The sequence below is a fragment of the Amblyomma mixtum genome, chromosome 9 (assembly GCF_055824585.1).
Source record: "Amblyomma mixtum isolate Tamu chromosome 9, ASM5582458v1, whole genome shotgun sequence".
NCBI lineage: Eukaryota > Metazoa > Arthropoda > Arachnida > Ixodida > Ixodidae > Amblyomma > Amblyomma mixtum.
This window is the reverse complement of record NC_143020.1, coordinates 111,303,635-111,330,421: the sequence shown is the minus strand read 5'-3', so window position 1 is coordinate 111,330,421 and position 26,787 is coordinate 111,303,635. Positions and strand designations below refer to the sequence as shown.

The window sequence follows — 26,787 nt, the reverse complement described above, 5'->3', positions numbered from 1 at the left end:
TTCATGTTGGTGTGTTTTATATCAAGCAAAGCATTCAGTTGGTTCTTCGAACTTTTATATACATTTCATACATATCTTTCACTTAAACTTCAGGGAAGGCATTGACTTCAAGCACCTGAACACCAAAAACAAGGTAAAAAAACCGCTTCCATTCAGTACCAATGCAAAAGTGCGCTTATTCTAACAATAACAAACTATTGGTTCAATTTCCATTTTAAAGCTTTTCCTGTTATCACTTTAATCACACATGTAAATTATATCACAATAAACATGCGTGACTGGTCATGTGCGTTCTCTAAACTGTCTGTAAACAAACCACAATGCAATCACAGCAAAGGCCATGAACAAAACACAACAGATAAAAGCGAGAAAACAGAACAGCCATGAATATTTCTCATCATTACACAAATTATGCGGTTGCCAGCAATAAATGTAATTAATCGGTCTAGGTGATAGTTTACTGACAGACTTGCAGAAAGTCGTTTGAAGCAAAATGCTAGTAATAGAGGGCAGTGGCTGGACTGTTTCGTGTTCTTGCCGGCATTTCGCTTTGAGCTGCCACTTTTGGCGTCCTTTTTCAAGGTGCCCTCACATGCACTGTACGAACAACTTCAAGGTCAAAAGGTCACTAGGAACCAACTTCATAAAATGTTAACACTTCGCACAAAACTACTACAACAGAACAAACTTCACACTCAAGAACTATAATTTATGAAAATCAGGAAAACATCTCATGCAACCAAAAAGTCAACAGAAAACAGCAAAAAAATGCTTTTATACTTCATCAATTGAGACTAAGAAGCCTTTAACACCCTCTTTTGCACTAGTCAGACCTGATGACTAACCAACATATGTCACAGCACAGTTTCATTTTGCAGCTGCTGCACAGATTTGTTGTCTCATCAGCCGTAATCGAAAAACGAAAGAAAAAAAAGCCTAGCTGACGATGCTTTCTAGCAACCTCCTCACATGCATACTCGAGCTTGAAGGTACACTCAAAGAAGCAATAAATGCTATGTCAAAACAATGCAGCAGTTTTACTTGCGCTTGGTTTCACAGTTGATGAAAACTAAGGAGTAGCTCTTCATCATCATCGACTTCATCATCGTAGTGCCCTCTGACGGTGGCCAGGAAAGACAGGTCCACTGAACTGGCACACACACCATGTCTACACAGTCTGTCAAGCACCATTTTTTTTTTTTCACCTACACACATCTCGTATTCCATTGCGACAACTTTTTCACGTTGCCCAGAGAAGTTCAAAACACTGCACTTTTTAACAAGCATTTTTTTTAGTACAAAATGTTCGCAGCTTCCATCGTGCGTCAGCAGCACTACGACCGTCTTGCGGCATCTTCGGCACACACATATACCTTGCGAAACCACGAGGAATGTTCTAACAAGCGTCGCTTCGGCTCAGTTTTTCTCGAACAGTTTCTACGTGAAAGTTTGCTTTTCTTCACATACCGCTGCTTTTGCCGAGAAATATTCTGCCGAGAACTGTTGTAGCCGCTGTCCCAATTATAGTCCTGCCTCGTGCCAGTTCCAATATTGTACACCAAACACTATACACTGCTGTTAACTGTTGATGCGCTGTTAATACACTTCCGGACAACTAGCTCCATCACCCGTACACCAACGCATTCTGGTGACACTTGAGGTGGTCGTGCTAGGTACATTCGATACGGGTGGCAATAGCTGCACTGTTGTTACACTGCCGGGCATTTCCAGGGCACTTCTTGCTACACTGCCCTTGCACCAAAGTGATCTGGTGGCACTGCAATGGATCTGCTAGGTGCACTCTTGATATGTGCAGCTATCGCTGCGCTGGCTTTACACTTCCAAAGCACTCTTGTTGTTACTTCCAGGGGACTTTCTTGCACCAGCACGATGTGGCGGTCGTCATGATGGCAACGCCGCACAAAATGCACCGTTTCACAACATACCTAGAAGTGACAAAGCCCATCAAACGACCTTTCTTTGGTCGCACCAACGAAGGCCTTGCTTGTTTTGCCACCGACTCGCAGCCCGTGAACCAGAACCAGTCCACACGTGTTTGAAAGACATCTCACTGTCGATTCACTCTGTGTGTGCAATATGGTGTAGCGAATTCTTTTGAAAGAAACAGGCGAAGTGGTTGTTTGTGGAATCTAGTGTTCTTTTTTATACAAGTTCTCATCATTCTCTATCCACATCGTAATAACACCTACTGCAACTAATGTCCTAACCAAGTAGTTAAGCTTCTTCTAGGAAGATGCCAGCTATAAGGTGTAAAGTGATTTGTTATGAGCTGTGCTTCGTGATTTTCAACTTCTTGCCAAACTACCCCACACTACCGGTGAAGCAATACTTAAGCATCAAAAACAAAGAAAGAGGGGAACAAATAAGCGTAAAAAGAACATCATCCCATTTATGTCGCAACCAGCCGACACTCCGACCTCAGTTCTCCAGACATCACTAAAAAAACAATGAAAACAAACTGTTTCAGTCTTTCGGACAGCAGGTGTTATAATTCCATGCGTGTGGCATCTGACTCGAAATTTCACGGATGACCAACCAGAAGATGTTGGCGATGGTCAAGACTGAAGCGCCTAGGGAGCGGAACGCAACAGAAGATGTCTGCAGTGACGCCGCCGTGACAACGACCACTAAAGAGTCGAGGCGGCACCACGATCGAGGCATTGAGAAGGCGAGGGAGGTGGCGTGCGCTTCACTGTGCCTTCTTGACGGCGTCTCGCTCTCGCTTGATGGCGTCCCTCTCGGCTGACGTGACGTACGGTAGACACTTCATGTGGAACACGGGGCAGTGAACCTCCGTCAAGTCACCTGGAGAAAGAGGCCGCAACCAGCGATAGTTTAAAGGGACCATGAAACGATATTTACTGAGGTTAGGAAAAGTGACTGGTACTCTAACACACTCTATCACTCGTCACCGCAGCGCAAAAATTTTTGAGCTAGCTTCATTAACAAGCAAGATATTGCCAATTAAAAGTTAGGCTCCTCCTCTCCCCCAACTTACACACGCCGATGCAGCAGATAAAAATTAAACAAAGACAAGAGGTTGAGACTGCATCCCGCAGTGTCTCATCATGTCCGTATCCAGTCACCTGAGCACGCCTAACGATAAGGCTTGCCCAGATTCCCCACTCTACATCCGTGGGGGGGGGGGGTGGCCCAAGAACGTGCCATGAGGTGTCGCCCTAATCGGTTGCAAGCAGCAATTTTTAAAAGTTGTTTGCAAGTTATAGGGTCCACGCAAAGTTTTTAAATTTATCTTGAATACTCACGAAGACCATCTCTACGAATTTGTAGCATTAGAATATGACCATCAATATCACTACAGCATTCCTTTAACTGAATGATCCACACTATATAAACAGAAGGCAAGAAGATGGGATTCTTGACAATGTAAAACAAAATGTACAATGACTGAGGGAGAGCCTCAGTACATTAAGCAACGTTTTGACAAGAGGACGTGTCTTCGGCCGCCTTGTTCAAAAAGGAACGGAACAACCTTGCTGAAACAAATGTTAAAGCAAATGTAAGAATCTTCAATGTTAGCGACAGCACATAAGATTTTTAAACTTTGGAGTAATCTGAAAGGCAGAGAAAAAGTAATGAACAGGCGTGGCCATAGTAACTTGGAGCGCGCTTCCACATTCTGAATTCATCTAATACGATAGTCAAAGAGAATGTGAAGCTTCTTTGAGCTTATACGCTAGCACGTCAGCGGCATTTGCTAGGATGTAAATCAAGTTTCTCTCAATTTCCTCTATGTAAAGTGTGAGAGGAGTCTAAACTGCTGAAGCGTGCTGCGTATCATTATGACAAACGCTGTACATGCACTGAAAAATCGCTGGTGCGGATGATGACATCACAGAGCCACGAACTTACGAAGACCTGTACTTGAAGTATGAGCACTGCCCTACTGTCAGAAATCTGAAGCCGACGATGGTGGGGAAGCTGGCTTTCCACCAGTTGCAGCGAACACTGAAACCACAATTATGGTAGTTATATTGCATCGATAAAGTAGTTTGTTGGCACCAAGGGCCTTGGAGATGAGCATGTGACCGAGCTGCAGAGCTAGGAAAGTTCCCCGATAGGGACTGCTTCGGGCGGGGGGGGGGTGCAAACAAACAAATAAATAAAAGAAACAGAAGCGCATGATATGCACTTTTTTGAAATGAATGCCACTTTTGTCTGACTGTGTATTACTAGCTGCAATATCGGCAGTCGACTTGCTCCGAAATTCGCATACAACGAACATAATCCGCTTGACCACCATGTTCATTACGTGGGCTCGACCTGCATATTTACACTGATTCTTTCTACTAACAGTCAAGCCCACTTATAACAATATTCAAGTGCCATGTAAATACCATTGTTATAACCAATAATTGTTATAACAGGGTTGTGCCAAAAAAAAGAAAAGATGACAAACTTCAGAGCATTTATTGTCAGTAAATATCCGGAGTGGTTTGATTGTTCTAATGCCTGTAAAAGCTCGTTGATTCGAACTTCAGGGAACCGGAACAATGTTCACCGATCACCAAAGAACTGCCATCACTGCGCCACCGGGAGTTTCGCGCACCTCCGCGTCACAGGAGTCAAGCCGGCTTTCCGGAAGTGATTCTTACGGGAAATTCAAGAAGCATGCAGAACTAAGGGTGCGGTGACAGCTGACAAGAGAAAAACCGTGCTGGCTGCACGCACGCGCATTGCACTGACTGATTGGGGGTACGCATGGCGTGCGTAGCCAATGCAGCAATGCAGCAGCTCTCGTGACGCGATGACGCCTGCCTCTTTTGCTTTCGTGGCGTTGCTGCGCCAGCTTAGTCCATTGGTCGGCCCCACATGTGCGCGCTTTTGTGTTGTAAGCATGGTTTTTCCGGTGTGGTTGTAGCATTCCCTTCTTTTTTTTTCTATAACGGTTGACGCTCAATTACCAGATTTAATTGTTATAACCAATAATGTGCCTTGACAGCATTGCTATAAGCAGTTTATTTTACCATAGAACACATGGCAAAGCTGATGGTGCCATGACTGACCATTGTTATATCCGATATATTGTTATAACCAGTATTGTTATAAGTGGGCTTGACTATTTGCATACTGAAACAGGAAAAAAGCCCTTCTCCCCACCACCTACCCGTGTGCAGATTGCGCATGATGAAGTGGCCCTTCATGTTGCCATAGGTGGTGCTGAGGCTGGTACAGCTCACCCACGAGAAGTAGGCACCAGGGCTCATCACGGGGTACTCGCCTGAATGGAGACGGTGAAAAATGCGTCCCACTTTAGACTGCTTGCTTTCATTTCCAGTACTCTGTTATCAACACTCTGTCTCGCGAATGCAGGCAAAGAAAATTCAAGAGGCAAAGAAAGAAATTCTTTCAGTGCAAAACTTTAAAGTACCAAATCCTTGAAGGTTTGAGACGAAAAGCAGATCTCCTGCTGTTGATGAACCTATGTTTGAACCCCGCAATGACACAATTCCACAAGTAATTTCATAAACAATTAAATACCTTATTCCACTGGGAGACGTTCATAAGATTTAATACATTTAATTTTCCCAACAGTGAAACGCATTCACAGTGCAGCTTCTCAATGAACAAGGTTCCTAAGCAAGCAGCTTGAAAAATATCTTGACTCCCCAGCCTTAACAACTGTGAATATGATTTATTTCACTCCAGGTGCAAACTTAATGTCAGTGATAATTCTCACGGTTGTAGCTACACGAATCTCACGGGGTCGTGAACAATATTCGTATTGTCCAGAAATTCATATTATATCCACAATGAACAAAATCCTAATATAGAGTCTTGGCACAGATCTTGCTGTCCAGATCACATTGCAGTCATGTGGTCCTACCCAAGGATGAACTTGTGCAGTCAACAAAAGACAAGAAAAAAAAAGCAAATAAAAGCAGGTGAGGGAGCAAAACTAAAATTTTGTGAGTGTTATAACCGTGCCACACGTGCACAAGAAATGGCAGTAAATGCTTAAGGCCTTAAGTTTGTTAATGCCATTATTTTCGGAGTTGGTGCTACACGTCCACTTTTAATGCCATCATCGAAAGTGACGATGACGATAACGCTTGCAAGGTAGTCAAAGGTTTCATCTTAATATAAACATTCCTAATGAGCAGAATATATCGGGAATGATGTTCAAATGTAATGTAAAAACGATTTTCCAGAAAATACGGCTGTTCCTGCTTTACAAGTCGAAAAAGTAGCCATAAACTCGCATGCCAGAACCGAAGTCGAGAGTACCAGTCAATAAGGCTGGTTAAAATGGCGCTCTTCGCATCGAAAACACGGTTTAGGTGCCTCATCTGACTGAAAGTTAAGAATTAACCATTTCTTACTGGTTAGGAAGTTGTTACTAACAAAGCCGCATGCTTTTCTGCGTGTGGAATGGGAACGAGAGTACGCATTGCACGGGCGAATGAGTTGTGGCGAACTCAGTAGGTCGCGAATGGCAGTAAGGCTAATGCCATTAAATTTATGCGTGTGGCACCGCACGAATGCCATTAAAACTTAAGGCAGTAAGCACTTAATGGCATTAAATCTGTCCGTGTGGCACGGGTATTACTCACCAACTACGCCCCGGCCATCAACACGCTCCTCCAATCCATTCTCGTCGGTGATGATCCAGTGGCGTGTCTCTAGCTGACAGCTCTCCCGGTCCGACGCATCCTCCGACATGGACATCCTAGGGTGTAAACAAAGAAACGACAAACTTTGATGGCTAAGCTCTAGCTCATTTGAAACATCAAAGCCTAATACTGCACACTCCAAAACAGCTCTCAAGTTGGTCACTGATCACGGACAAAAGAAGAGCACAAATTATAGCACTAAATTTGTGCTTCGAACAATGTAGTTAAGTCCAAAATAAAAGCACCCAGAAAGCAGCTTCATGTTCATGAAACAAGGCAAGCCTGATTATGAAGGATGCTTACAGTAGACTAATTACTATTTTCATGCACAAAACATGAGAAATCAAAGAACAGTTTTCTCTGAACACATTCCTTTTCACCCTAGCTTAGTTTTCAGAGAAAATGCAAGTGCCGATTTTCGCACGTCTTTTAGTTCGTATAAGAAACTAAATTTTTACGCAAACAGTCTAGCAAGAGAACAGCAGTTTGCAATTGGTGGCGAGGTGCTGGAAGTAGTAAGAGAATATGTCTATTTAGGGCAGGTAGTGACAGCAGATCCGGATCATGAGAGGGAAATAACTAGAAAAATAAGAATGGGGTGGAGCGCATATCGCAGGTTCTCTCGGATCCTGAATGGCAGTTTACCAACATCCCTCAAGAGAAAAGTATACAACAGCTGTATCTTACCGGCAGTCACCTACCGGGCAGAAACGTTGAGGCTAACAAAGAGGGTTCAGCTTAATTTAAGGACAATGCAGCGAGCTATGGAAAGAACAATGATAGGTGTAACGTTACGAGATCGGAAGCGGGCGGAGTGGGTGAGAGAACAAACGCGGGTTAATCACATCCTAGTCGAAATCAAGAGGAAGAAGTGGGCTTGGGCAGGGCATGTAATGCGAAGGCAGGATAACCGCTGGTCCTTAAGGGCAACGGAGTGGATCCCAAGAGAAGGTAAGTGTAGCAGGGGGCAGCAGAAAGTTAGGTGGGCGGATGAGATTATTAAGAAATTTGCGGGAATACGGTGGCTGCAAATGGCGAAGGACTGGGTTAATTGGAGAGACATGGGAGAGGCATTTGCCCTGCAGTGAGTGTAGTAAGGCTGATGATGATGATGATGATCTCACTTACAAAGTCTTAGTTTTGTTAGTGCAACAGAAAGACATATTTAACCTCATGCTAGATTTATGATGCAGTTGCTTATGCACTGTAAAACACTAACGCAACATAACACATGAACACCAGTGGGCCAAGAATCACACTCACGTGATCCGGTACGTGTGGAAGTAGTGTGGGGGGTTCACACTGCTCAGCTCGGGCATGAAGCACGTTGCCACGGAGACTGTGATGTTGTCCGTCGTCAGTTCACAGCCTGGCTCGTGGAAGAACCTGGTGGCAACAACAAGGAAGCAAATAAAAATGGACAAGTGCGCACATTCGATTGCGCTTCGGAAAGCATGCTGCTGACAAAAGGGCGCAGAGGGCTCTGGAGGTCAAATTTTTGAAAGATTCAATCACCCAACCTCAACGCCCCACTAGTTGGGTGAGTTGGTAACGCAGTCAACTTTGAACCACAGCAAAGCTTAAGTACAGTACGGTCCACTGTTAAAGGGAACGTGCGATCGCGTGGCCTCCGCGCTTCGCGAAGTTTAGCCGCCATGCTTACTGCGCATGCGGCTAGTGCCGTGAATTCCCGCAAGATCTCAGCGGGAGTGCTCCGCGAAGTGCGGAGGCCACGCAATCGCATGTTCCCTTTAACAGTGGACCACAGTGTACACACACAGGAAGGAAAACGAAGTAGAGAGTAGAGATACCAGGAAGACTAAGTCGGGAAGTACAGTAGAACTTTATTAAACCAATCTCACCAAATTAGGCCTTTCGGCCGATCTGAACTCGTGCTTCGGTGTTGCCAATGTGGCGTGTATTAAAAGGTGAGCCTGACTGTGCTCTGTTAAATTCAGAGTTCACCAAATTTGAACAAATTCAGTCCCTTTGTACCCACTGCGGTGGCTCAGTGGTTAAGGCGCTCGTCTACCGAGCTGGAGTACCCGGGTTCGAACCCGACCGCGGCGGCAGCGTTTCGATGGAGACAAAACGCAAGAGGCGCCCGCGTACTGTGCGATGTGAGTGCACGTTAAAGATCCCCAGGTGGTCGAAATTATCCTGGAGACCTCCACTACGCCACCTCTTTCTCTCTTTATTCTCTGACTCCCACCTTCCTCCCTTCCCTTGTGAGGTTGTCCACCTAGATACAGATATTGCGAGATATGTGAGACAGATATTGCGCCGTTTCCTTTCCTCAAAAACCAATTTACCAGTCCCTTTGAGCACGAATAATCGAGATTTGAATAATGGAGATTTGACCGTAGGTGCTTCTTAGCTTCTCTTCCCGTCTCTTAGGTTGTGTTGTGATTCTGAGATGTTCAACTTCAACCGCTGAGTGCTGAAAGGCAGCATCCAAGAACTGCTAGCAGATTGCTATGGGAAAAACAAATTCATCTTGAACAAGGAGAAAAAATGAAAAGCATACACTACAAGATGATGATGTTTTCTTTGCAGGTTATAATAGCTACAGTTCACCAGTAATGGTATTGCAGCCAATTAAGAGCCAGCCTATGCGCTGAGAGAGGACCGAGGTTTGAACCTCGCTTACAAATTGAATTTGATTTCTACTTCCGATATCTGAGAACGTGCTGTCATGTCAGGATGTATGGGCGGTTCACAAGCAATCATGACGAGCAAATACCTGTACGGCTGGCTGTCGACCACGACAAACTCGTTGTTCTCCAGCATGTCGGCGTAACCGGTGAACCACTCCTGGAACGACCGGGCTGCAATGCACCGAGACACAGTGAACGCCACAGAGCTGTCAGAATGCTTGAGCGGCACAAATGTGCACCACGTTTTTCTACAAAACCAGTGGTCAAGATGGCTTGAAAGTGATGTCACTCAATTTACAGGGTCATTTTGAGTGCAATTTTACCATTTTTATGCATTTGCGACATAAGTAATAAAATCCCATGCCTAAGGGTTAATCTATTAATCTAGAATGACTTAAAGGTGCACTCAAGAGGAATCTGAACTCGTCTTTTTGCCGCGGGAACTCAATCTACACGTTCGAGCATTCTTAGAATCTTCGATTTATTGCCCTGTGTGGCCGATTTCCCTAATTAAATCGAATTAACGTCCGGCTCCCGCCTTTTTTTTTTTAATTCTGCCTCGTACGGTGGGCGGAGTCGACCGACGCGGGGAGTGCCTTTCACCCAGTCCCGTGGCGGCTTGCCGCTCTGCCATCGGCGGAGTAATACGTAGTAGTCCGTAGAAGCAAATAGTCCGCGCATATTTTTATTTCTGCGGGCTTATTTTGCGGTTATATTATCTGCGAATGAAACTATTTATTCACGGAAACCTAAAAAACAAAATAAAGCGAAAGCAAAGCCTCCACGGAGCTGGCTGAAAGGCACTCCACGCGTTGGTCGACTCCGCCCACCGTACGAGGGAGAATTTAAAAAAAAAAGGCGGGAGCCGGACGTTAATTCGGTTTAATTAGGGAAATCGGCCACACCGGGCAATAAGTCGCAGTTTCTATGAATGCTGGGAACGTGTAGATGGAGTTCCCGCGGCAAAAAGACGAGTTCAGATTCCTCTTCAGTGCACCTTTAAAGGAAAACTGAAGACGAACTGGAGGCGGCCTGTATCGATATATTACTGCATCCTAATCCCAAAGACATTACTGTTACTGAAAAAGAAGCCTTTATAAGCTAGAAATGACCAAGAAGTGCAGGTATTGCCATCACCGGCCAATTTCGCAAGTAAGCTGTGGTGTATCAACCAGTTTTTTTACGCGGACCCCAGAAGGCAGGATATACTGCCACTGACTTCCAGACATTGATCACGAAGCCCCTCTTGATGCAGACGCCACAAGTTTGAAGTGAGGGATGGGAACCCTTTTGAATGCGATCTTCTAAGCACCAGATGTGTCTTTTGCTACCAGAGAAATATCAACACTCTCAGCAAAAGCGATGCAGTCTATTTTTAGTAGAAAAAAAATTGTATGATGTTTTCCTCAGCGTCCCTTCAAATTTTGGATTTATGATCTCTTTAATTGAAGACTGATTGACTGAAAAGTATTTTACTGCAAAAAAAAAGGATTGGTTTATTGGGGTTTAACGTCCCAAAGCGACTAAGGCTATGAGAGAGACGCCGTAGTGGAGGGCTCCGGAAATTTCGACCACCTGGGGTTCTCTAACGTGCACTGACATCGCACAGTACACGGGCCTTTAGAATTTCGCCTCCATCGAAGATGTAATGGATTTTTTCTCTCTGGGTTATAATCCTGTAATAAGGGAGTAATTACTCATTGGCATCCACCCAAGCGCAGCCATACGGCTACAAAGGAAAGCTATACAGCTTTCTCAGAAACTTCGTAGTTAAAGAAAAATTTGTCCTGGTCCGGGGTTCGAACCCGGGACCACCGCTACACCGGAGCAGTCGCTCTACCAACTGAGCTAACCGGGACGGCAAGCTTATGGTAGGTGGGGGTTTCCCCTAAACATTTGACCAACACTGTTCCCACTTCGAGTTATTGATCAATTCGCTCTCGCCCTACCATAAGCTTGCCGTCCCGGTTAGCTCAGTTGGTAGAGCGACTGCTCCGGTGTAGCGGTGGTCCCGGGTTCGAACCCCGGACCAGGATGAATTTTTATTTAACTGAGAAGTTTCTGAGAAAGCTGTATAGCTTTTCTTTGTAGCCGTATGGCTGCGCTCGGGTGGATGCCAATGAGTAATTACTCCCTTATTACAAATTTACTCCACCTTGGGGGTTTCCCCCAAAACATTTGGGTTATAATCCTATGTAGAGTAGATGCCCCAGGGTGATAGGTGAAGGTGTCAGCTTCACATGTGTCATGGTTAAGGAGTCTGCCAGCACCCTCTCACCCGTGATGAAGGCATCCAGCGGATGTCCCCTGGCCCCCAGGGTGAGGTCCTGCGACGGGTAGAAGATGGAGCCGGGGGTGTGGCCGGCCGAGTCGCGCAGCGCGATGAATTGCGTCAGGCCCGAGTGCAGGCAGAAGGTCAGGGGCATGCAGCCCTGCAGGCCGTCTCGGCTCTGCGTTCCGATGAAAAAAATTACGAGGAACTTTAGCAGCTAAAGTGGTGAAAGGCGAAAGCCTGAGTGCTGCATTCTGCTACGCGATTGTTCACTGTACATTTTGTTGGTGCATTAATTAACTGCCAATTAATGACGCTTAAGCTTCGCCTTTAGGAGTGGAACGCGACAGCCTGTTGTAGCACCCGTCAAAATTCACCCACAGTGACATCACGACAATTTGGACCAATCTGAAAGGCGGTAAATTGGTTTTTGAGGAAAGGAAATGTATCTGACTCTGATATCTCGGTGGACACCTAAACCTCGCTGTAACGGGAAGGGAGGAAGATGGGAGTGAACAAAGACACCGTATTCACTATGCACCTTTGTTCATTCCAAACCATCGAGCTGGCATGGCGGAGAGGTAGCGTGCTCGGCTCGCACTCCGGAGACTGGGGTTCGATTCCCAAGCTCGGCCAATTTCCTACTCGGTTTTATTTATTTATCTGGTCTGACTAGAAAGGTTAATTAGACTGATTGGTTAAGTAAGCAATTAACTAAACTCACTCAAACTTACTTGGAGCATCACTATACGATCCCTTTAATTGGTTGCATGGTTAGTAGCCAAGGTACAATTGGCCCCGTATGAAATTGGCACACTGTGACGTGACGACCGTTTCGACCAACTGAAAAGCGTGACATTTCTGTCGACAACTGCTGCTTACAACGATGAGGCATTAAAGGCTTCTGCCGTAAAAGGCACAACGTCACTGTCTTCTTCGTCACCAAGGGGTCTGACCATGACAAAGCCAAGTCACTGAATGACACCTATCCTGCCTTCTCCACGGGGGAAAAGAATAAAAAGAGACAAAGGACAAACGCCAACGCAACTGTAGAACGCACTACGGTAATCAAGAAAGACGCCGTTCTCAACAAACGATGACACATTTATTTACCATAACTCTAAGGTCAAGTCACTGCATACAGGGCCCACATTCGGGAAGTCTCCATTAAGTGGACATATCCATATGTGCGGTGCGTTCTCTTGTTCCAAAATACAGGAAAGATGGAAGCTACCTCAGGTTAAATGTATGTAAGTTCTCGCCACATCTAAATCAAACATAGCCGCCTGTTTCTGCTTTGAAACCTTTAATATAAAACTGCAAGTGTGTACAAGTTTTGTAATGCACATTCTCTTTTGGAATACAATTGCTGATAGGATGGAAAGTGCAGTTCCAGCCTACATCATGCAACAGGAAAGACAAGTCAGCTGTAATCATGCAGCCGTTACTTCTGAGAGCTGATATGAGGATGGAAGCAAAGACCAAAGCTTCAACAGTCCGTTAAAGGGGCTGCGAAACACTGCTTGGGGGGATACCGGCTATACTTCAGGTGGGTTGTTTATTTCACACAGATGCTGACTTAAAAAGAATTACAGGAATCGATGCACAGGAACGGGAGTTATTCAGTGAAGAAATTTCAAAATACAAGCAAACAAAACGCTGCCCTCAACTCGATTTTGGCGGGGCTTCCCACTCCTATTTCGCTCTCCCAATGACGGCACCTGGTGCAACCAATCAAAACAGCCAGCCAGAGCACGTCGCGGAAGTTTGTACTCCATGGTTGCCTGCTCTCTGTAACTTGTTCTTGCTGAGACTAGCAGCGTCGTTTCCATGCCAGAGCGCCCCTGGTGGTGTATTTTTATTTTACTTGCTTTGCAGGGCTTTTATCTAAGACAAACAAGTTGTTTTTGTTGATCTAATATAAAACGCAGACAGGTGACAAAATGTGTCTCTATTCATTCACACAATTTGCAGTATATTTACCATTTGTCCGATCATCAAGCTCGCGCCAGGTGATGTCATATCCGCTGCTAAAAACCCGCCACTGTGTGGCGACACCATCAGAGCCAAGAAGTTGTTTTTGGGAGGACATTAAAATATTGGCGTCGTCTATTGGCGTACAATTCCCTCATCCGTCCGTTACTAGAATATGCCGTAATCATTTGGGACCCTTTCACGTTAACAAACATTCAGAAATTAGAGCGAATACAGCATAAAGTAGCTAGATTTGTTTTTAACTCATATGGCCGTGCATCTGTAAGTGAGCTCGTGAGGCGAAGTGGGTTACCCCCCGTCACTGAGCGCAATTGTGTTTGTCGATTAAAGTTTTTTTTCCAGCTTGTAAAAGGACATTATAAAGTTGATACCTCTAATTATTTTTCTTACTCCTCAGGTTATAACACGAGACAAAGGCATGCACTAACAATCACCTTTTTGAACGCGCGAAATAACTGCTTTAAATATTCCTTTTTTTTCCGAGGACAATTACTGATTGGAACAAACTTAATAGCGAGACTGTTAATCAAAATTCTTTACTTCTGTTTGAAAAGTGCCTGTAAATGTTGTGAATTTGTGTGTGTTTATATGCTTGTATTTTGTTTTGTCCCACCCTGCTATGATCTGTACAGGATCGCAGTATCTATAAATAAAAAATAAATAAATAAATTAAAAAACGGAATATACGCAGTATTACCGACGCTAATAGCACCATTATAACTCACTGTATGCAATCAACAGGCAAAACAGTTAACTAAAATTGTGTTTCTGGGCCCCTTTAAGATGGCTGCAAAGAACGTGAGAACAGGGATGAAAGAACTCACACGTGCCCAGACGAGTGTGTGCTCTTCCATCGCTGTATCAGTTCTTGCTTTGTTTGTAGTTATACCAACATCCCTTCCACGCTTTGATCACTGCTGCAAGTTTCACATCTAAGTGGTCCGCAACTGGAACCAACTTCACTTCTGAGTACTCAAAGAAGACCTTTCTAGACTAGGTCATGTTCCATATCACCGCTGCTTCACAACCCTCGCTGTCTTAAAAAAAAATTTTTAATTGCTTCGCATGCCTAACTTGGCACAGCCAACTAACAATTCCCAGTCATTTGTCAAACGGCTCCATGGTTACTTTTCCAGGGTAGTTTCAGACACCCCACGGGCGTTTGGAGCTACTAAACCAGCACCCCCGTGAACTGACCCAACAGCGGAAAAGTAGCCCATCCAGCAGACTGGACTTGTGCTGCCATCTACTGGGGCCAAACTGAAACGTGAATCACAAAGGACATGACTTTCACTACTCTGGCCCAACTAAAGTTGCTCTTCAAAACCTGTAGAATGCCGCGTTTAATTTAGCAATTACACATCCATTACCAGTAGAACAATACTTAGACCTTTCAAGCTCGAAAGCTTTCCCATTCGTTATGTTCCACAAAGCAAAACCTATTACGGCCTACTCTTGACAATTCGAGATTGAAGGCAACAAAAACTTACTTAGAATTTTGTGAAGTTCAAACTAACAAGAGTCCTTTTAAAGGGGCTTAGTTCTCACAAGATGGGTAATGTCCAGTATGTAAGCTGAGCGGCTATGAGTACCAAGTCACGCAATAAGGCTGTGGGAGAGATCAGTAAGCTCAAAGTGCCTGCCGAAAGCACACATTCAAGGTTGCTATTTCGACCTGTTGGTGGTTATGAGAAGATGGTTTCAACCATAGAGTTTCTTACTATTACCTAGAGGGAAAGCTGGCAGCCCGTCTATGGGAGTTTGCATGGCGACCCCTCGAGACCATTTCAGCCACCATGGGCGCTCAAAGCATCATGGGGCGGTGAGCTACTTGTTGCGAAACTGCAACTTTTGGCCAAAAAAATAATAGAAAAATAAAGCTGTTTGATAACTACAAATGTCCTAACATTCAATATCTTGTCTAATGATTGCAACAAACGAGCAGAAAAGCATTTAAGTGCAAAGTTTGCCCAAAATAAGAGACGACTCGCTCTCCTATTGGCCAAGTAATGAACACTATAAAAACTAATATTTCGTAATTAACAAACATATTTTTAAAAGTAAATATGTTTTAAAAAAAAAATGTTGTTGCTTAGATACTTTAAGAAGTTTTTTAATGGCATTTCGGAAAAGTGAAACCTTTTATTGGCGTCGTGTGTGTATGCATTTTCACTACTATGGTTTTTGCACACTGTGTTCGCGCGAAGGTCGTCTGCGCACACACGAACAGCGTTTTAGGAATGAAACATCTCAGTAGTGCCACTCCGTGTTTCCGAAAAACTACGACCGCCCCGCAACAAGTAGCTCACCGCCCCACGATGCTTTGGGCGTCCATGGTGGCTGAAGTGCAGCGCCGCCAGCTTTTCCTCTATAGGTAATAGTAAGAAACTCTATGGTTTCAACAGTGGCTCACTGGTGGGTGAGACTGAATCCAAGAAATAGCCCGTTGGTTGTGGGCCACAAAGCATAGGAATTACGGTTCTAAAAGCCGCTGCTGCAGTGAACACATTAAGTGATTTTGAATTAATGAGTGTCCTATGCACTTGTAGGCGTCGGACTGCTGAATGCCACGAAATGCTCCCGCTCTGACCTGCAATCCTGCGATGGCCGTCTCCAGGTCCAGCAGTGACTCGGACCGGTAGTGCGTTGGAATGCTCATACTGCCCATGAGCCTGCAACGGATAACACACAGTGGGAAGAGATTTTTTTTTTTTGCCACACTGCAGTTAATACGCTTCTCAGCCAGTAAACGCAAAAGCAGATGCACTACGGCGAGGGATGAGCTGACAACCTAAAACTGAGGAACACAGTGAACAATAGGCAAATCAGCGCAAAGGAGCAAACAAAGTAAAGATAAATAATTAAAAAAAAGAGAACTGTGCTTCCCATTTACTTCTCATTCCTGTATTCACACAATGTTTCACAAAGCTTCCAAGCAGATCTCCAACCAGCGTTTCCTATTCCAGTTCCTGCTGTCTGTGGGGACCTGCCCCTGCGGGTCCCGTGTTTGGCTCCCTCCCTAGAATGGTTAGTTACCTTAAAGGGCCACTGCCCAGGGTCCGGACATTTTTGAAAAACAAGCCCACTGCATAGATGAGGCATCGAAGATAACCTCTGCAAAATACTAGAGCCATGCGCGCCCCGAAAAGCTGCGAAAATTCAAATCAAAGCCCGCTCGTTCTTTCCTTCAACAAAAACGGGCCCGGCCCACTACTCTGAACCCCGCTGACGTCAAGGGGGGCTACTTTCGCTGAAGGCACTCCATTGGTGCATCGTTCTGACTGACGGGAGAAGGTTGGGCGTAGCCTTGGCGTCGCGTCGTCTGCACAACGCTTTCCGCAGCGCCTTCTGTTCTGGCTCATGCCTACAAACCCGCATGAAGGAACAAAAAAAAAACTGTGGAGGGAGCGTGCGGTGACAGCCTTGAACCCTAGCCATAAAAAGTAAAAAAATAGTAAAACTGAGGGAGTCAGTTCGCCCCCCCCCCGCCGTGATCACGTCACGAGACGCTCTGCGTGCGCGCTCCCTTCTCAGTTTTTTTTCTTCTATGCAAGCCCCCCAAAACAAGGTTTTAATTACTAGTGCAGCAGAGCCTTTCCCTCGCTCGCCCACTTGACCGCTCCGCACACACACCGCTTATCTTTCGTGCATCTTGCGTACGCCTTGACTCCAATGAATGACATATGCTTTGGAGCGGAGAAAAGACACAGACACACAGAACACAAACACGCATGGAGAAAAGCAAACGGGCGGTTGCCGGGTCCGCGCTTCGCCGTGTGTTTCGAACACAACCGACTTCCGCCCCTCCGCTCGTGAAACGGTGGGGAGGCCTAAAAGAAAATGAAAAGGTGGCTCGTTAACTGGGAATGACAAACAGATGTATGAAAGGATGCGCTCGCTATCAAGTCTGGGTGGTCGAGCCGATCGCGCCTCTCGATCGTTCAGTGTGCGCGCCCGCAGCGCCCCCCCCCCCCCCCCCCCCCCTTCCCTCGAACAGACCCAGCAGCAAAAACCAAGAAAAGAATTCTATTGAAGGCGGGGAAATGACGTAGCCCTGTGACGTACTCCACAGACACCCAACCTCCGGCTTACATCGGAGAAGGAAGGGGTGATTTTGCCTTGCCGAGCCTACTCGACGAGGAGCGGGAGAGAAAAATTTCGAGGAGAGAATGGAAGGACAGGAGGCTCGCTCAAAGTGAGGTAGAGAGTGTTTGCGACCATGGGGTGGGCAGGGGCCCTTTAACTAACAAGAGAGGACACCGGTGTCGCAGTGCCACGAGCACCACGAATGGCGTGATTGCTGCACGCATGCGCACACTTGCTCGAGAACTTGGACATGCGGCCGTGCAGTATCTCCTCTGCCCTACCGTGGGCGAACAGACGCTCGTAACCTTGCTGATGTGTCGGACGTCCTCGATTCCTTAGCATATTTTGTTGCTAGCGGACGTTATTGTTGCTGTAGCAATAAATGCCTTGTTTGTGTCAGCCAGAGTGTCGTTCCTTTGTTCCCTCAGAGCAAAGGCCGCCGTGGTCGGCGTGCGTTCAGTAGCGCGCACGATCACGGGGTTTTGAATTGCGTCAGCCGCTCTTAACCAGGGAGAACGTATTTACCTCCCCATATTAAAACCCCCACAAGTAAAGGCACCATGAATAAGTCTTACCCAGGTGAAGCTAGCCGCTGGCCATTGTGGATTCGGTAACAGCACCGCAGATCATCGGGAAAGCGGACGCCCAGTTTACGTTCGGCAGCATCCAGCTGCTCTTCTGTGGTGCCGGCTGCATCGCAGGGAAACAGAGGTTTGCCATCAGGGTTACTGGCAAGTAGTAGTACAAGAGGGAGGGCCACCCCACAGATTGGGTTGGCACAAAATTTGTTACCCAATCGTTTTGGCTGACTCACTCGAAAGTTCCGAAACTGTCACTATGCAATAATATGAGTATAACAAGAAAGAAACAAGGGTCTTCACAGTGCCTAACTGAACGGAGGCAAACACTCAGTGCAACTGAAGAAGGCACAAAGAATTGCAGTGTTGGAGAAGTGCAGAAAATTAGTTAGTAGCCAGTTAGCAGTAGTTAGTTTTTTTTCTTCTTTAACTGCGGCGAAGTAGAGAAAGTGGAAGAAAAAGTAACCTTCAGGTCCTGAAACCTAAAATCTGTGGGACCTCAAGTTAGTTCGTAGTTAGTTTTTTCTTCTCTAACTGCGGCTAAGTAGAAAAAATGCTTCAGGTCCTGAGGCCTAAAAGCTGTGGGACATAAAAGGTCGTGGGACCTAACCCACGATCTTCGCACTCTGTAGGCATGTTCTAAAAATCAAGCTGTGGTTCGCTGTCCTGCCTTGCGTACTCTTGTAAGGCAGCTTAGCTTTCAAAGGCACTGAAATCTTTATGATTCGAATAACTCAAATCTCAATGTGGGAATGGCCGAGACTGAGAGTACCCTTGATGGACTGGGCGATGACGGGGCAGTTCTGGTGCATGAAGGCCTTGATCTTGTGCCAGGCGAGCTTCATGGCCGCGTAGCAGTGCACATAGCGGCGCAGGTCTCGGTACAGCGTCTGGAAGTGCGACCGCCAAGTGGCACCCTTGGGAAGCCTGTTATGAGAGGCACGAGAGAGACAGTGCACAACAATGACATTAGACTAACGAGTTCCAGAGAACATAATTGGTTTGGTTTGGTTTAATGGGGTTTTAACGTTCCAAAGCGACTCATGCTATGAGGGACACCATAGTGGAGGGCTCCAGAAACTTCGACCACCCGGGGTTCTTTATCGTACACTCGCATCACACAGTACAGGAGCCTCTAGAATTTTTCCCCCATCGAAATTCGACCACCGCGGCCGGGATCGAACCTGCGTCTTTTGGGTCAGCGGCTGAGTGCCATAACCACTGAGCCACCGCGGCATAACTACGGAAGCATTCTTCCTGTTTCAAGTAGTTCATCCATCCGGGCACACCCTGCCATCTGATAGCTTCCCTGGTTAGTTCAGCTCGTAGGGCAACAACTCCAAAATGGTCTTCGGTCTGGGTCTGAACTCCTCATCAGCGAATCAAAAACCCAAAAACAGGACAATTTATTTTCCAACTCGGAATTAAGAAAGCAGTAAGCGTTCCTTTTTTTTTTCTTAAATTGTTGCACATTACCTTTTTTATGACAGAGTGCATAAGATTACTAGCACGGCTACGGCTCAGAAGAAATGAAGGTGAGGTTCCCGACTACAAGACTTGGCTCTTTTGCAACTCTTATCAGTTCAAAATCGCATGCATCCATATGCATAACCCCTTCCTTACGCATTATTAATATTTGCTAAAAAAACCCTTCACTGGCTTGCTTTTTTCCGTGTAACACATTACCAGTTACACGCGTTGAAGACACCCTAAAAGTCACTGAGCAATAAGTCCAACACAATCAGCACCAAGTCATAAGGTGGAAAGTTGGACGAATAGAACTCGATTCATGGTGAAGGTAACTCTAAAGACGAGGACAAAAGGAAGAAGCAAGATACGACGTGAGCATGTCATGTCCTGATTTTCCTTTTTGTCCTCGTCTTTAGCGCTACCTTCACTGTGAATCAGTACCAACGTGGCTGTCTTTTTCTGTTCTCAACAAACCATATGTTGAGATAAAAAAAAAAGAAATGTGGCCACAACAGGCCTGGTCTTCCTGACGAACAGAATGGTGGCGATGACCTCAAGTAAGACACACTTAAAGGGGCCCAGAAACACAATCTTAGTTAACTGTTTTGCCTGTTGATTGCATACAGTGAGTTATAATGGTGCTATTAGCGTCGGTAATATTGCGTATATTCCGTTTTTTAATATTTTAATGTCCTCCCAAAAACAACTTCATGGCTCTGATGGTGTCGCCACACAGTGGCGGGTTTTTAGCAGCGGATATGACATCACCTGGCGCAAGCTTGATGATCGGACAAACAGTAAACATACTGCAAATTGTGTGAATAAATAGAGACACAATTTGTCACCTGTCTGCATTTTATATTAGATCAACAAAAACAACTTGCTTGTCTTAGATAAAAGCCCTGCAAAGCAAGTAAAATAAAAATACACCACCAGGGGCTCTGGCGTAGAAACGACGCTGCCAGTCTCAGCAAGAACGAGTTACAGAGAGCAGGCAACCATGGAGTACAAACTTCCGTGACGTGCTCTGGCTGGCTGTTTTGATTGGTTGCGCCAGGTGCCGTCATTGGGAGAGCGAAATGGGAGTGGGAAGCCCCGCCAAAATCGAGTTGAGGGCAGCATTTTGTTTGCTTGTATTTTCAAATTTCTTCACTGAATAACTCCCGTTCCTGTGCATCGATTGCTGTAAATCTTTTTAAGTCAGCATCTGTGTGACATAAAGAAGCCACCTGAAGTATAGCCGGTATCACCCCAAGCAGTGTTTCGCAGCCCCTTTAATGTGACTCTCAGAACTGAGAAGACAGCTTTTAGGAGGGGCCTTACTCTGTCTCGAGCCAGTACTTCCAGCACATGCCTCGCCAGTGGGGGTCGTGGGCGCAGACATCCCGCAGCCGTCGGCTCACACGACTGCACCTGCAAACACAGGGTTGTGAGCACAGTAAATAAATAAAGCTAAAACACACAGACGTCTCTCAGTATTAGACCACGTGATCAGTGAGCACTATGCATTTATTTCATACTCTCAAGGCATATCAGGCCAACCAAGTATGTTAAAGCAAACATCTAACACAGATGATGCTGCTGCATTAGATCACAAACAAGCACATACAGATGAGGACAGACTTAGAAAAAAGATCATAGAGTTCATGATGCCATTTTTTTTATTTCTGCATTTCTGCGTGGGTTTTGAATGCAACACCCACTAGGTTCAACAGTTCATGTTTTTAGGTTGCTGCAACATGATGTTATGGTGATGTAAATGGTACCAGCTGTGAATAATAAAAATCCTAACGTTCAAACCTGTCCAGACAACATTCTCCTCGAGCAGCAGGTGAATATGAAAGTTTCCAGTTACGACGTACTATGGCACCATTAACTCCAGAAAAAGTCTGTCACACAGCGAATGCCACGAGATCAACCGGGGTGTCACTCAGGTTCGATTCACATTCAGCATTCAACCTAAAGAGGAGTATTCCAGGTTTACACTGGCTTTGTGAGTATGAGATTGAGAGAGTGAAAAGTGAACAAACAATATAGTAATTTATATGAAGAATAGAAAATGTGATGGACATAAACTTGATACTGAGCAGTACATCTGAAGTCAACACTGAGGCCAACTTCTACTGCCCTCAGTGTCAGTATGCCTTTATCAGTTCCACCAGCACATTTGGTTTGGTTTGGTTTATGCGGTTCAATGTCCCAAAGCCACTCAGGCTGTGAGAGACGCCGCATAGTGGAGGGCTCTGGAAAATTCAACCACTCAAGGTTCTTTAACGTGCAATGACATCGCACAGTACACGGGCCTCTAGAATTTTGCCTCCCACGTAATTCAACCTCCGTGGCCGGGATCGAACCTGCGTCTTTTGGGTCAGCAGCCAAGCACCATAACCACTGAGCCACCGTGGCGGCTCGGCACATTTTCTAATACATTTTTACCAATAGTGGGTGCAGGCAGAGGACTGAAAGGCAAATACCTGACATAACCAGACATAACCACAGCACCGATATAACGCAAGTTTTGCCAAATGGTGCCACTTTCTACGTAACCACATGCACTAAAAAGTACTTTTTTTCTGTCTCTGACTACCGCAATGAAACTGCAAGGAAGATAAACACTGAAGTGCCCTCGCAACAAAGCACAGGGGAGAGCACACAAGTGGTCTGAAGGGACTCATTATCTCCCCCTGCCTCGGATATAAAGCTGCTCTCTCAAGATATGCTTCACACATGATCCCTGCAAAAGAGAACTGCGATAGGGTTATCGCCGCTGGCCAACTGAACCAGGCTCCGTACACAGTGATAAGAGCTGAGACTCAACATTATCACTGTGAGTCTACATACTAGGAGACAGCGCACATTTCCGTATTTCCGTTGTCAGCGCCACTGCTAACTAGAAATATTTTGACCGGCCTGTTTGAACAGATGATAACGGCTTGCCTCTCCTTCTAATGCTAGTTCAAATGCTTATCGTGCCTTTACATGAAGGTCAACCATGGCTCTCTCCCCACTTAGCAGGTTATAAATGGAGCGAGACACAAAGGTACGCAAGAAATGAAATGCGAACAAGACTCAGCTATGGACAGCAAAATAAGAAGCTCCTAACGAGGGTAGGCACAATACCAGTCGAAGTTACTTTCACTTCGAAGGTGCGAGGACTCTACTTCAGAAGTGTTAATCAACTTTTCTTGTACATCTAGGAGCTAGGAGCTAATATGTTGGTGTTTTCTTGTTACCACCTCAGTTTTCTTTTTCGCGCTTCATTCGTTGCTGATAGTACATGTGTATCGGAGTTTTGCTTTAGTGTATGAAGAACTTCATAGCTTTCTTCACTACAAATAGCCTATTTTTTTCTTCAGCCACTTGGGTTTTAATGCATAATGTATGGACATGCCCTGAGCTCAGACGTGGATTGCATCTCGTACATGCACGAAACGAACTAGCTTGTCATAAATACATCACTTTATGATCATGATTACTTCACTCTTGTCAAAATGGTGCCCCTTGCATTGAAAATTCTTTCAGCATGCGTTATCTGAGTGAAGTTGATGAATTACTCGTTTCTTGATAGGATATTCTTTCAAGTGAAAAAATATGCGGTCCTATGTAAGCAAATGGTACCAGAGGGCAACTGCATTGAGGTTTATTTATTTTATTTTAAATATGAATGCTGCCTTGTTGTGTGGTGGCAATGTCTTTTCTCAATTTGTTTTTTAAGTTCCTTTACCTGTATTTGCATATTCCTGTATTTTTTTGCGCATTTATTTGCCATTTCCTGTAACAGCCTGTGATGAGGCTAACAGTATGATCTAAATTGAAAATAAAATAAATAAAAATAGACTTTTTGTGCAGTGCCATATTAATGTTGCTGATTGGTTTGGTTTGGTTTATGGGGTTTAACGTCCCAAAGCGACTCAGGCTACGAGAGACGCCGTAGTGGAGGGCTCCGGAAATTTCGACCACCTGGGGTTCTTTAACGTGCACTGACTAGAGCTGTGCACGGGCTCGGGCCGGCCCGAAAGCCCGTACCCGGCCCGGCCCGCGGGCCAGGCTCGGGCGTTGCGGAAGTCTATTCACCTGGGCCCGGGCCGGGCTCGCCCACGGTATATTTGTCGCGGACGGGCCGGCCGGGATTCGCGAGCGAGTACTTGGCCACAGAGTCGACCCCTTGCTCAGAGTTTGAGCTATCACAGTTTTGGAGAAGCAAGGCCGCGACGTACCCAAAGCTTTCTCTTCTTGCCAAGAAAGTGTTAGCCATTCCGGCTACCAGTTCAAGCAGCGAGAGAAATTTCAGCGCTGCCGGGTTCATTATGCAGGAGCGCCGCACTTGCCTCAAGCCATCATCAATGGACGATTTGTTGTTTTCACATAATAACTTGGAGTGATAACTCTCTACATGCGCCGTGTTTCTAGACCATTTTCATCTAGACCATGAGAGCCGAGCATTTTAAAAACATTGAAATAAACTGATTTTCCTTAAATTATCTCTTTCTGTGTCATCGTCACTTCCATTTCAGTATTGCAGGTCGGGCCGGGCCCGGGCCGGGCCTTAACTCGGGCCGGGCCCATGCGGGCTTAGGTTTCTTCAGTGTCGGGCCGGGCCGCGTATTCGCCAACTGCAGCCTGTACAGCCACAAGGCTTGAAACCACGGTGAATTGATCACGGTGACTGAAGATTGTCACAACGGCTTACCTAAAAGGGATAATAAATCCTCTTAAACGGCGTTATATGCGACTAAGCATCACGATTTGCGACCTAAAAGGGAAAAAATGTAAAAAAATGAAATTAAAAAAACAATAAAATTACAGTACAGAGAGCGGAGTCGAACGGCCGACCTTCCATACGCAACAGGTGCCTCTAATCCACTGCGCCATAGCGGCGATATGAAGCCGTCGTTCTGAATGAATATTTATAACCAGCTTTAATGTGGCTGCTACCTGCCGGTGGGCGGCGCTGTCATCGCTGGCTGTACCGGCTGCATTTGGCGAACACGCGGCCGGGCCGGGCCTCCGTCAGTAGTGTAGGGCTCGGGCCGGGCGCGGGCTGAAATTTGCGGCCCGTGCACAGCTCTAGCACTGACATCGCACAGTACACGGGCCTCTAGAATTTCTCCTCCAAAGAAATTAAACCTTGTGGAATTAGAAAATTAGTGCAATTTTTTTGTACACATGTGGCACGAGTACGACTGTTTCAGAGTACTGAATAGCTCCAGCATTAAAATATTAAAATAAAGAAGCTAAATATACGCTAATAAAAGGAATTTCTCCGAGCTCATCTGAAGGCACAAAAGTATATCAAGGCATAGGCCACAACATTTCTCAGAGGCGATGAGAAAAAAAAAGCATTCCTTTAAAGTATTCTTTAAAAGTGAAGCTGCAAATGAATGAGCATAATCGGCAAAAAGCTGAATGTTCCACTGGAATTACGTGTACAAAATTCAGTGCAAACACAGTGAGAAGAAAAAACAAGGAAAATATAGGAAGAGTTCCCCCCTGAGAGACAGCAATGGTAGTAGTGGTCAAATTTGTCCTGTTTCAGACCAAAATACCTTCCGCTTCTAACAGTTTTAACTTGTGTCCCTTAATTCAGTCATGTAACAATTTGTTCACTTGCCTTAAAGTTGTAAAATGATTTGCTGTCTTGTTTTGTAAGTGACAAAGCATCACACTGCTTTTCAAGGCATAGCCCATAGTGCCGGTTTGGCATGTAAAAATTCATTAACCATTAACTATTACAGCTGCTACACCAGGCCAACGAAGCATTTCGTACTTGTCACACTACACAGGTACAGTCATGGAACATGCGTTTAAAACTTTTAGTGACCTAGTTGCTCAACGAGAGAAGCTTATACACAAAGCACAGTGATATATATTTTATGCATCCCAAAAAATTTAGGAAAAAGCAGCCTTTATACTAGCAGTACTTCTTACTCTGTGCTAAACAGGTGCCTTTTAGGATAGGGGAACAAAAAAAAAAATTGTCAGCAAAGCTCTGAAGAAGAAATTACTATCATTACTTGAGATGTTGCAGTCATGAAATGTTATGCACACTTTCTCTATTTCATGCGTCGCATTAATATGTGCATACTTCGCGATGGTCTTGTGTTAACCGGCTGTGGCAATATGCAGGAACGCTGGCACACACAACAACCGCTGGTTCGTAGGTCCTGAACAGCTGCTGCAACATATGACGACTCCCTTAATGCAGGTAATTAGAGGGTAGAAACGACGCTTATAAAAAACCCTGCATAATATCTTGCATTACCTGAATCGTCTCTGTACTAGCTCACAACCATGTCCTAATGCCATTCGGATTTCAGGGTGGTCTCACACAAACTGCACGCGACGTTTGGCTTGGACGAATTCGCTAAATGTGCGGAAAGGAATGTAGCTCTTTATCACCGAAACCTCGGGCAGCGACCCATTCTAGCGCAGTTTCAGAGCAGTATTTTTTTGCCATGAGGTAAATACGGCATGCCATAAAGGTGGTCATAAAAAACACAATGCAGCTTCAGAGAGCACTAAACCAGCAATTCAGTGCGCGCAACACGAACGACTGCAAAAGTTTCCGAGTACAACTGGACGCCAAAAGAGCGGCAATGTTTTTTACATCTTGTTTACCAACACCATGTCGGTGTCCATATTTCACAGAGCCACTGAAAAAAACAAGACCCTCGCGAAGGCTGCGAGAAACCGTGTTAGACGCCATCACGGCAGAGTTCAGCCAAGATTACTAACTCATCATTGACGAGAGGCTGTTATTAACATGAGGACCGTATTTAAAGAGGAAGAAAAAAAAATTCGAATCGGTTCTAGTGTGTGGTTGGGGTGAACGCGGTAGCAGACGCCTCGTGGGATTAAGAGTACGGTGGTCGCTGCACGGGCCTCAAACGGCGATACGAACGTTCGTACCGGATCAGGTCAGTGTAGTCCAGGTAGGAGCATATGTTTATGAGGATTTCGCTCGGCATGTCGTCCAGGCTGATCTGATTTGGACACCTCCGAAGTCCCACGACCTCCATGATTGGGGTTCCAGGTTCTTCCACCAGTAGGTCGACTGTGCCTCCCCCTTGCGC

General features: G+C 45.5%; 1 protein-coding gene across 1 annotated transcript; it reads right to left on the bottom strand.

The window, feature by feature from the left end:
- On the bottom strand, positions 1 to 26,777 carry LOC149330724 (F-box only protein 3-like). Its single transcript, XM_089561382.1, has 11 exons — positions 26,624 to 26,777; positions 21,038 to 21,127; positions 19,017 to 19,171; positions 18,242 to 18,356; positions 16,171 to 16,252; positions 11,592 to 11,763; positions 9,400 to 9,484; positions 7,920 to 8,042; positions 6,597 to 6,712; positions 5,150 to 5,263; positions 1 to 2,826 (listed from the first exon to the last, which is right to left on the bottom strand). Exons 1-11 carry the CDS (start codon positions 26,731 to 26,733, stop codon positions 2,711 to 2,713), a joined length of 1,278 nt encoding a protein of 425 aa, XP_089417508.1. The 5' UTR covers positions 26,734 to 26,777; the 3' UTR covers positions 1 to 2,710.
- Positions 26,778 to 26,787: the final 10 nt, after the last annotated feature.